Source organism: Cucurbita moschata, unplaced genomic scaffold (genome assembly GCF_002738365.1).
Source record: "Cucurbita moschata cultivar Rifu unplaced genomic scaffold, Cmos_1.0 Cmo_Scf00003, whole genome shotgun sequence".
Classification (NCBI taxonomy): domain Eukaryota; kingdom Viridiplantae; phylum Streptophyta; class Magnoliopsida; order Cucurbitales; family Cucurbitaceae; genus Cucurbita; species Cucurbita moschata.
In genome coordinates, this window is record NW_019268519.1 from 5,714,599 (window position 1) to 5,726,967 (window position 12,369).

The 12,369-nt window shown below is 32.3% G+C and overlaps 1 protein-coding gene across 1 annotated transcript; it reads left to right on the forward strand.

Annotated features, from left to right (window-relative positions):
• Positions 1–7,856: 7,856 nt before the first annotated feature.
• Positions 7,857–8,414, forward strand: LOC111434428 (probable calcium-binding protein CML30). The gene has a single exon (XM_023071876.1). The coding sequence runs from the start codon at positions 7,857–7,859 to the stop codon at positions 8,412–8,414; it is 558 nt and encodes a 185-aa protein (XP_022927644.1).
• Positions 8,415–12,369: the final 3,955 nt, after the last annotated feature.

The following is a 12,369-nucleotide window of genomic DNA, read 5'->3' on the forward strand; positions in this document are numbered from 1 at the left end:
TTTTTTTTTTTTTTTTTTTTTTCTCTCGATTAAATTTTTGTAATTTTATTTTCCCATTTGGAAATCAAATCCAAAAGAGAGAGAGAGAGAGAGAGAGAGAGAGAGAGATCTGACACGAGTGAAGAGTCAGCGTGGAGAAAAATTCACATCCGATCCGACTAGGAGAACTCTCCGCTTTTTCCCTTTTTCCAATTTTTATTTTTTATTTTTAAAATTATAAAACGGAAGAATTAAGATCAAAACGACGGTGTATTAGCGAATTAGGGTTCGTTATTTAAAAAAGAAAATGACACGTCAGTATTAGTGAATGATTCTCAGCCACAAGCTTGTTTGTGGCTTTGAAAAGATCTTTCTTTCATTCCTCTTTTTTTTTTTTTTTTTTTAATTTAATTTTATTCTTTTTCTTTTTGTTTTGTTTTTTTTATTTTTATTTTTGCAAAAAAATTAAAAAAAAACACAAATGGTGACGGAGACTTTAAATCCTAGTCAGCAGTTATTCACTTTCTACCTAACATCTACCTTCCTTGGGTACTAATCTTTATAAATAGTTTAAATAATTTATCAATTTTGAAAGATGAGGACTCCATGATTATTCGAAATTGAAAGTCAAAATTTTAGTAGATAAGGATCCCGTAAAAATTTCTTTCGAGGAATGGGTTAGATGAGTCATTTCTCGAGAACAATAGCTAAAGAAGTTGGTGACCTAATCATAGGGGAACCGGCGACCGAAGCCCGAGTGAATGGGGTCGTAACTATAACAGTCCTAAGGTAGCGAAATTCTTTGTTGGGTAAGTTCTGACCCACATGAAACGATCTGGACACTATATCAAAGAGAGGTTTGGTGAAATAGACATGTATGTGAAGATGCAGACTACTTGCACCTAGACAGAAAAACCCTATGAAGCTCCACTCTTACTTGGGATTGGTCTAAAAAAATCTAAAAAATATTCTTACTATTTATGAAAATAATTAGTATTTTATTTTAAAAATATCCTTAAAAAAAAAAATTAAAAAAAATCCATAAAGAGAGATTTAGACTTTCCAAATAAGTTTCTATCTCTTCTTTGCTTTGACGCTCTCACAAATCCTACATCCTCTCCCCGGGACATGATCATGTTATGGTCCCACTATTTACTTCTTGCTCTTCAGAGTGAAGATTATCCTCATAAATCAACACAAGTTCTTTCGGCATAATTTGTCTTCAATTAATTCTAGAAAAATTTCCAAGAAGTCATCCGACGTAAAATTGTTAAAAAATTAGAATTTCTATGATTTAGTTACCAGAAAGGAAGATACACCTATTTGGCATGAGGAGCATTTTCAGTTCTTTTAAGCCTTTCTTTGTTACTTTATCCTCAAGATCACTCTTATTCAAATGGGTCTCGATTCATTCATAAATTCTCTCCTAATTCATCCAAATACGATTAAAAATGAATTAAAAATATATATGCTAATATGAAACAACAGATTTTATTGGTTTATTTGTTTATTTATTTATTTGAAATTAGAGTAAAGTTTTTAAAAATCAATTTAAAACTAAAAAAATCCACCTAGAAATGAAACTTAAATTTTGAAAATAAAAAAATGGGTAGAAAATAAATATAAAATTTAGATAAATTTTGAAAGAACAAGAATTATTTACTCAAAATAATAAAATAAGCGAAGTTTTGAGTTTGCAAATTGAATAGGAAAAGCAGTGGGCCTGACGTGGAATGACGAAGAAGCCCACTGAATCCAAGTCATCTCGTTTTTCCAAAAAACGAGGCACGTGATGCGGGACCCACGGTTGCCACGCAAGCAGCCGGCATCACCACCCCGATGCCTATTTTTGTCTTTTTATTTGAGGACGTGTACACGCAGCGGGCCCCGCACCCAGTGAGGAATGGGTTAAGTTGAGATTATGGATGAATCAAATGTGGCACGTGGTATTTTGAAACTTGAAAGAGTGACACTTATGGGCCGTACACCCACTAAAATATAAATCTCAATTCTATTTCCAAAAAAAAAAAATTTAATTTTATCCATGATATAATTATTATAATTAAGATGATTTTGTCGTAATTACACGTGTTTGAAAAATTAACTATTTGGGAAATTATTTAGACCATTAGAGATGGTCCCTTTTTTATTTTATTTCATTTCATTCTATCATAAGTGAAATTAAATATTATCTTTCTTTTTTTTTTATCCAAAACTAACTATAACAATTTTTTTAAATTAATAGTAATTTTTTTTTAAAAATTCTTAGAGATTTTTTTATATATATTATTTATTTATTATATTATTATTCTGATTTATTTTGGGCGGCAGGAAAGACACTTTTTCTCTCGACTCCGTTGGTGTGTCAATTTCTTTAAAATTTCTTAGAAACTTTTCTTGTAATATTATAATATTATATATTTTTTTATTAAATTAAACCTCCACGTTAAAGTCTGATTTTTTTTTAAAAAAAAATGAAAATACTAATAAAATATTGACCTCAGTCAATATATTTTAAAAAATTAAAAATATAAAATTTATAAAACATATATTTAAAATAATTAATAAATATTTACCTTTTCCATTTTGTTTATTAATACGAAACATAGGAGGATAATATTTTATTGATATTTTAGTTATGCTTTGCTTACGTGAAAATGTCCACTAAAACCCAATCGAAAGGACACTAGCGGATTTTAAAATCATCACAAACTTCTCGAGCTCCACATAATTTATCATTAAAGATTAGAAATGTTTATTTTACTTGTGGAGTCTACGACCCGCCTCGAATAGGGAGGACATAATTTACGCTACACTGATTTAATCTATGGACCACAAACAATATGAATGTATCTATCCTAACTTTAGTTTTATAGCTGTTTCCGCGATGTCGTTATCCATGTATGTCTTACCTTTACCTAAAAAATAAGAGTAGCATGTGGGTCGAGAATTTTAAGAAATACTCATTAAGTTAACCCCACTATTAGGGTTACGAAATGCATTCACATGCAATCATGTTTGAGACCTATTCTTTCATAAAGTATCATGACATGATCTTGATCTCTACTTAAAGTCTGGGTAAAATTAGATGTGTAGTACTTCTTTACACACGACCCATGTACACGCACATGTACCCTAGGTGGGCTCGTATACGTATCTCTGGACCTAACCTTCAATTAGTGTGCACTCATGTTGCTGGAATGCCATGGAAGGAAGAGAGCTCACATAGTATTTTGGTGTACACAATACAATATCGTAATATCATAGTGTACGCGTTCATACTAATCATAATGAGAAAGTATCTCAATACATACGAATATACAAGATGCATGAGGTCTCCATAACTTGCATTATACATATATGACATGATTTTAAGTTATAATTTCGCTCATTTCATGTTACCTCATCTATGTAGTCTATGATATAAATTCTCCATTAGAGAATCCACAAATATAAATAAGAAATTTTGCAATGATAAGTAATATAATAGGAGATAGGAATAAGAATGACCACCCCGTCTCTGCCCCTCGGTAAACATCTCTACCTACAACCCACCAGAATCTTCATAGAAACGATCGAATTGACTCAGAGATTAAATCTAGCGAACAGAAAGAAAAACGTGTAGGGCAAAAGACTTTAAATTAAAGTAACGTAGTTCCCATTGAAAAAGAAAACTCATTTCCAAGAAACTTCAATCTAAGTGGGTTGCAAAAGTGACAGATTCCCACCTAAACTCTATTAATAATCCAAGTGATATTATCATTCTCTTAATGTAAACGTTACTACACACTTCCATTTGTTGCATTATAGAGTTCAATTATTGATGTAAATTCCATTTAATTAAACTATTCATACTGTGTTGATTAATTAAATATGACCGTTTCATGTCATATTTTATCAAATTTCATGATTGTGTCTTCGAATCAAATCAAAATTTGTGTTTTATAACATTATCTTGAAGCGGTCTCAAAGTCTCACGACAAATAGTTAAAAAATATGAAATTTTCTTGGAAACTCTAAGGTGTGTTTTGTCTCCCAATTGGGAGTTGAAGTGGAGTGTGCTAAAATACATTGGTTTCATTTGATATATATATTTTACAACCTAGTGGATATATAATATCAATTTATCAACTTTAGCGGTGCTCAATACTTTACTCCTCCGACTTTAACTTTAGTCATCGTTAAAATTTACATATTTATCGATAAATTCTATTGTAACAATCTGAGTTTTAGATAAGGTTACTGTATATTTTTTTTTCCTCATTTGCTGGACTATTTTTTTCATTTAAATTTCGGGCTTAACTTTCTTTTCGGAGATGTTTTTGGTTTGATTGAAGTCGTTGGACATTGTTAGATGTGAGGTTTGAAGTGCAATTTGGGCATAAAATGGTCGATTTTAATGGTTTGAACAAGCGTTGTAGATTATGGTAAGGTTACAAAATTGTACATCCCACCTCCTTCTACACCTTCGACCATCTCTCTTGTACGTTTGTTCATGACCTCCACGTCTATTCATTCTTTGCTCATTTGCCACCAAGTTGCTCTGCAGCTCATCAATAATTAAAGTGTCTAAAGTATTAGACTCTTCAATTGAACATACAATGTAGTCAAATCTTGAGATTATTGATCTCGAAGTTTTCCTGCTTGCTGTATGTTTTCCCATGAATAATAGTGAGTTTTTGACATCAACATTCTCACCTTCTTTCATTTGTAGTTACTTAAGCTGCTTTTGACTCTTGTGGAACACTATGGAACTTTGGTACCTTTGGGTCATAGAAACCCAAATATGCTTGGTAATGTCTCAATTAAGAATTGTTTAAAAAATGATTATGATTTGAAACAGATAATTCGTGACCTTTGGGTCTTTCAACTTGTGGCTTGTAATTTTTTTTTTTTTTTTTGTTGTATTTTAGTAATCTCAACTCTTTCGACTCATGTGTCGATTCTAGTTTCCACCAAAAATTAATATTGTAATCACTCTAATTTTTTACTGAAATAAAGTTGCTACCATATGCATGATGTGGTACTTTTATGCCCAAACATTTATTTAAAATAATTTATAAAACGATGTCATGGACTTGTACGTTTGCATTAAAAGATTTAAAACAAAACAACCAAATAACCAACGTCAAATATAAATAAATAAAAGATAATATTGAAAACGATGCATAATCTAACTTAAGATCTACGAAATAAAATGCAACTATCCTAACACAAGTTTTATGGTCTTCAACGAAATGCGGCCATCAGCCATATAGGAGTGCCTTGCCTTTACCTAAAATATAAGACTAGCACAATGCTTCAGTATTCAAGGGATCTTACTATTGGAGTCAGGGAATAGAAACACATGCAACATGAATGAGACCAATCATTTAAAACCGTCTTCTTTTAGGCGGCTTTTCAGTTTGATAAAATTGGATGTGTAGTACTTCTCTATGCACGACTCACACGTGCGAGCACAGGGCCACCAAGTGGGCTTGCACACCCTCTAGGGCAGCTGATTGGGCTAAGGTCTCTAGTGCTATTACTAAACACCCGGAGGAAATAGCTACCGTTGTAGCATCATGATAAATATGATGATCATTTTCATTTCAGAGTGTACGAGTCTGTACTCATCATAAAGAGAAAGTATTCTAATACACGTAAATATATAATTATTCATGAGGTCCTAACATTTTTCATTATAAATAAATCATGCAGGACAAACCCCGTTCATTTCTCACATATTATACTTGGTAATAGGCATACATAAAACCTTACAAAATCATTTCATTCATAGCATAACCTTTAAATCATAGGTGACGGGTTTTGCATTGTAAATTTTCTTATTTCAAAACATATCATAGAATGTCATAACATATCATGCCTTAACACAATCATATCATAGTATATCATGACATATTTCATAGCATTTCAAAATTCATCCTAACATAATATGATATTTCATTTATACTCTAATGTTACTTAACATATCTTGACATATCATATAGCGAAACATATCATAACATCAAACATATCAAACATATCACACATATGAGATGTAAGGCCACTGGACACGTGTCATCATACATAAAATAATTCTTCTAATCAAACTGATAGTGAAGTCACTTACTTGGTTGGCCTACGTCGAAACTACTACGATCTATTGATGCTAGCTTAACGGTGTTTTTTAAAATTTAATTCTACCTAAGTAATCCCACAATCATAAATTAGAATTCTACTCTCGGGATTCATTCATCTAATTTTGATTAACATAATTTAAACTTCAGACTCCAAATAATTTAAACTAGCTACACCTTATTTTGTATAAAATAATTTAAACCTCATGTCAAATAATTTAAACCAACTAAAAAGTAGTCATTAATTTTAAACGCTTCCAAAGAATTGAAACTAGTAGGAAATGATCCAAGTGTATCATACTCAAGCTGGATAAGCCGAAATGTTAATCCTTTACCTCTCGATGAAAGATTAAAAAAAATATATAAATTCTCGTGATTTGTATCCAAAAATAAGTTCGAAATTGAAAAAATTGGATCACGAAATTACGAAACATAATTTTATTGAATTGGATTAGTACTTCCAATTGAAGGAATAAGGGACCCATGGATAAAGGTGGGATTTTGTCTAATCGTACCTAAATCTTCAATTTTTTCTTTGTACAAGGGAGATTGAAGCACAACAAAATAGCTATTAAACAGTGTTTTTGGTTACTAGAGAGGTCGACATCCTTTTTAGCTAGGTGGAAACAAACTACTCTTCCTAAGAATTATATTAAATAGAAATAAGGAACGAAATAAAAATAAATAACTGGAAAGATTTTGGAGATTGGCTAACCTAATTTTAGGTAAAATAATTTAAATTAGCTAAAAAGTAGTCATTATAACTTTAAATGTTTCTGAGAAGTTGAAACTAGTAGACAAGGATCGGAACCTATCCTACCCAAGTTGAACCCGCCAAACTTTCGACCGGAAACTATAAAGAAGTGTATTCCCCGATTGATTTCGAATCGTTCAGGTGGTATAAAAGAAAGCATAAAAGAAAGCATAAGACTGTGGTTTAAAGTAAACTCTCCACTTTCTCAAATGGCCGATTCTTTCCCTCACAATCTGGCTTTATGAGGTGGCTCAAATATCCAACTCTAAACACAAAATAATTAAATGAATGTCTAAAATTAGGTTCTTTAAAATTCAAAACAATTTGTCGGCTTTTAGGGACTTACAATACACAAAAATAAAAAAACAAAGCAACCCATCATTTTAGTTGCCACAATAACCCATCATTTAGTGGTTAATGTAAACCTAAACCTAACAATGCCAACAAAGACAAGGTGTGTCTCATAAATCTAAATTGTTTATAACCATTTAATTTTTTAGAACGCTGGCTTTCACACACATTTTTTTGCCAACCTTTCAAATTCAAGCTAAATTTACAAAACAAAAACTAATTTTACAAAACTATTTTATTTAGTTTTCAAAACTTAACCATAAATCCGTTAAGACATTGACCAGAAGTAGATAACGAAACAAAGAAACCTCGATAGTAAAGACGGTCCTATATCTACACCATAGCCATTGACTCGAAATAAATCTTAAATGGGAAGGAAGTACCATCAAAGTTGGTAACCCAACAAAGAAGAAATTGAATTAAAGCAGGCCAAGTAGGACCCCTTGCCCTTTTCTCCGAACATGATAAAAGAACCAAAAAAACAAGAACCTTGGAAGATGGAGTGAAGTTTCCTTACAACGTCTTGTCACGTTGAGCATTATTGTAACGTAATTGCACATCTTCTTGTGCACCAACAGAGCTCATATATATAAACCCTTAATACCCATCTCCAATTCCGTCAATGTTCTTTAGATCGAAAGTAATTAATCACAATGCCGAGTCAATTCCCCGTTGTCAACTTGAAGCTCGCCCTGACGCTCCTCCTCGTCGATCGGATATCGATTTCCTCGATTCTATTCTCCTTCGTCGATCGAATACATGACCTTATTTCTCAACCTTGGTCACTATTTCATTCACCCCCAAAAGAAAAGGCTTCCCCGCAAGGAAATTCCTTAGAATCTGAGGCCACCCAACACAAAAACAGCTCAATCAGCAAAGAAGAAGTGAAATTTGTGATGGAAAAGCTTGAGTTTTTTTGCAGCGATGAGGAAATCGAGGAATCGTGGCTTGGAGGTGAGGAAATAGGTGCCATTTTTTATGAGAGTGAGCCAAGCTTGGAGGAGTTGAAGCAGACATTTAATGTGTTCGATAAGAATAGAGATGGGTGTATTGATGCGGATGAGCTGCAGTCCGTGCTGGGGTTGCTTGTACCTAATCAAGGCGTGTTCATCCATGATTGCCATAGAATGATTGCAAGATTTGATCATAACAAAGATGGTAAAATTGATTTCAATGAGTTTGTTAAGTTTATGGAAATTGCCTTGTCTTGAATTTTCAAATATGAACATAGGTGTTTCAATTTCCATTTCCATTTCCATTGTCATGTCCGACACTTTCATCGCCCTTTGATGTCTAGGGGTTCTAATGTGTCGACATAAGAGATAAATTAATGTTTTCTATAACATTAAAAAGATGTGCAAAGTATGAGAAAAGTCAAAAAGATGTCACCAATGTCAACATAACATTAAAAATAAATTTTAATTATTGATATGGAACATTTTATCGATGTTTTTAGTAAAGTAATAATTCTTCATGCATTCACATTTTATCTTGACCTGTACAAGTCATTAGTTGTTTGGAGTTTTAAAACAGACTTGACCTTGACCTTGAGGAAGAACGTGGTCTTCGAGCAGTTCAATTTTATTAGACGAGACGTATTTGAGCTCTGGGTGAACTAACTTTTTTGTTCTTTGGACTTCGTTAGCTTCCTTTTATCTTGTAGTGAAGGATTGATATCCTAGTTTGGAGGTGGGATCTCGTCGTATATCATAGAATAGTATGATGTCATCTCTTTAAGCATATATGTATAATGTTAATAGATGACCCTTCTATAAAAAACTACAAAGTCAAAAAGTTTGGGGGAGTGACTACATGTGTCACTCGGCTACTGAGTCTACTTATGAGGATTATTAGCAAGTTGTAACGCTCCATGCTTAGGATTTAAAATCTGGATTCGGTATTTAATGACCCTGACATTCCCCTACATCTTCAATGACATGGTCACGTTACTTCTCGTTTCTAAGAGTGAAGACTATCCTCATAGATCAACACTGAAGTTCCTATGACTGAAGCCACTGAAAAGGTAAGTATATCTCGTTGGTATAGATAGTAATTTTAAATTCTTTAAATATTTCTTAGTCATCCTACTCTTAGGGTCTCTCTCATTCGAATGTGATTTCTATCCATTTATATACCTCTCATTTACTTCAGCGCCACATGCCTACATGTTTCCATCTTGGTTCGTCTCGAACCACATTTTACTAAGAGAGGTACTTCTCTAATACCATTTGTAATGGCCCACGCCCACTGCATTCTCTGCGACATGGTTAAATTACTTTTAGTTTTTAAGAGTGAAAACTATCCCTATAGATTTATATGAGTCGTTTCAGCATGTTTTATGCTAGCTCACATGATTCTCACGAAAATTTCCTGGAAGTCACCTAACTTAAAATTGCTCTAAGCAAAATACACTTAACTTTTGAGTTCTCATGATTGAGACACTGAAAAAGAAGGTATCCCATGACTATTGCATGCAAGTTAATCATTCACTCGTTAACTATAGTTTGATCAAAAGTTTGTTTCCTTTGTAATAATTTTGTACCTTTAAGTAGTACTCATCTTCTAATGACCAATTTATTTATGATTGTATAGCTACCATATTTTCCTATTATAAATAAGGCCGCTACGGCATACCTGACATGTCTAGTATGCGTGAAATTTTTTATTTAAAATATTTCATACACAATATTATGAACTTAAACGTTCCTAAAATCTATTTTAAATAAAACTAAACATCTATGGAATAACAAAAACAAAATAACATAATTTAACGAGCAAGTCATCAAATCAAGTCAACAGCAAAACCACCCACTTACTTAATTGGCCTAAACCGAAGTCAGTGTATTCCTAGTTCTAGCTTAAAGTTGCTCCTTAAATTCTAATTCTATCTAAAGAGTCCCAAAATCATAATTTAGAATTCAATTATAGAAATGGACTCCCATTACCTAAAATAATCAAAACTTAGCTCTAAATACTTTAAATTAGATAAAAGTAGAACCTTATATTTTTTTTAAAAATCTATATATATCATATAATTTTAGTTTTAAAAAAACAGAAAATTTATGGCCAAACAAACCAAGAATGGAAGCTAAAATGTTTATAAAATTTATTATTTAAATACTTTCATCAAGGGATTCAAATAATTTCGAAGTTTAATTTTTAGAACTTAAAGTCAAATCTATGAATTTTTTTTCACAACATAAGGGATAATTTTATATAATTAATATAGAGAGTCACAATCTCATGCCAATTTTTGTTATTTTAGTTTTCCACGTCAAAATGTCAAATTGTCAAGATGACTGAGTGGTCTGACATTTTTATGTAGGTTTCTTTTATATAACAAATAAAAAGTGCTTTTACCTTACCTACTCTTAAAAACAATTATTCTAAAATTTTTAGGCATGGATGATAGTTTAGATTTGTTAAAAGTTCGATGTTCTTATTGTAAATCCGGAGTAAACAAGTGGCATATGAGTGAATCATGACCATATTTGAATGGAAGCGGATGTTGTGTTGAATTCATCTAGATTTTGAATCCTAGACATAGTGTGTTACCGTTATCATCTTAAAAAAAAAAAAAAATGATTCAGTTTTTTTTTTCTTAAGCTAGAATAAAAAAAAAAACACGTGAGGGGTAGAAGGTTTGTACTTAGATGATGTGAGCTGAAATATCCCACTCGTGTCTCCATAGCCATATGTTGTCCCCTGTCACAACATTTGGCCACATTTCACCCAATCCTGGTTGGACTATGTTCCCCTGACCAATTATGATCGCTGATGTAAAAGCATGACATACCAAAGAATTTGAATTGAAAAATAAGATCTGCTTCACATCAAAGGGGCTGCCAACACATTGTGTAGCGCCGCCATTGTATAGGTTTGGCCACACACCATGGATACGGAATCTATTACTTGGGTCTTGATACCATTCTGGCTTATTCTGATCACTACATGCTGTTGGTTGCCATTGAATTACGACTGGCAAGTAGTCATAGTTGTTGTTAAGGATATTTAGTAATAAATTATAGTTTACCATATATATTATATTTGATATTTTATTATAAGGCAAATATCTAATATTTGCCTTATTACCATCAGTATCTTTCAATTTATTGTTATTACCATAAGTATCTTTCCATTCATTGTTATTTCCATTTATTACTGTTTCTATATCATTGTAATTTATTTGATTATAAATAAGATAACTTTCACACCATTTAGGTGTGGTGGGTTAATCAAACATTCTCAGTTGTTATCTCCATCACAACTCACTATTAACATCAGTATCACAACTCACTATTAACATCCGTCACTCTTTGATATTGAGGTTGATATCAAATGCTTGTGAGTGATATAATAGAAGGAGGCTATTTATAGTAAGTCAATGTGATTGCTCCTCACTATCTTCCAAATGGCTGCTATCAGAGTTACTAAATTAAAATAATAAATAAAGTTTTTAAAGAAATTATCTTATTAGCATCTGTCACTCCATTTTAACCTTGTAAATATTGACTTTCTACAAAATTCTTCTTTGATCAGAGAGGTAAATATTGACTTTCTACAAGATTCTTCTTTGATTAGAGAGAGAAATGAGTGTCAGGAAAGACGGAAAGACGCTGACCTCGAAGGGGTAGATTGTGAGATCCCACATCGATTAAAGAGGGGAACGAAACATTATTTATGAGGGTGTGGAAATCTCTTCCTAGCCGACACGTTTTAAAAACTTTGAGGGAAAGCCTGAAATGACAAACTAAAAGAGTACAATGAAAAACTGTACTCTCTCAACACTAAGAATAGAGAAGAAAAGGTGTACTCTCTAAACATGAAGAATAGAGAAGAAAAGGTGCTCTCTCTAAACATGAAGAATAGCCACGAGTGGAAGATTTTGACAAAAGTAGAAGGTAACTTCCTACAAGAACCCAAAACACTACCATTTTTAGATTACCTACAAGAGCCCATTTCTCGTATTATAACCATCTCTTGGAATGATTCTTTGAAACAACCAACAATAATCATCCAAAATAACCCAAAACTGTCCCATTTTTAGCATTGCATTAGAACGTTTCAAACCGCAGCCTATATTCCCAAACTCCCTTCTAATGCATACATCCACTACAAATAACCACACTCTCAAAATCCTCTCTCCCACATTAGATTAACAAAGGC

What these genes read in the sequence shown, in the direction of transcription:
- LOC111434428 (XM_023071876.1), top strand. Translation starts at nt 7,857, where the DNA reads ATGCCGAGTCAATTCCCCGTTGTCAACTTGAAGCTCGCCCTGACGCTC.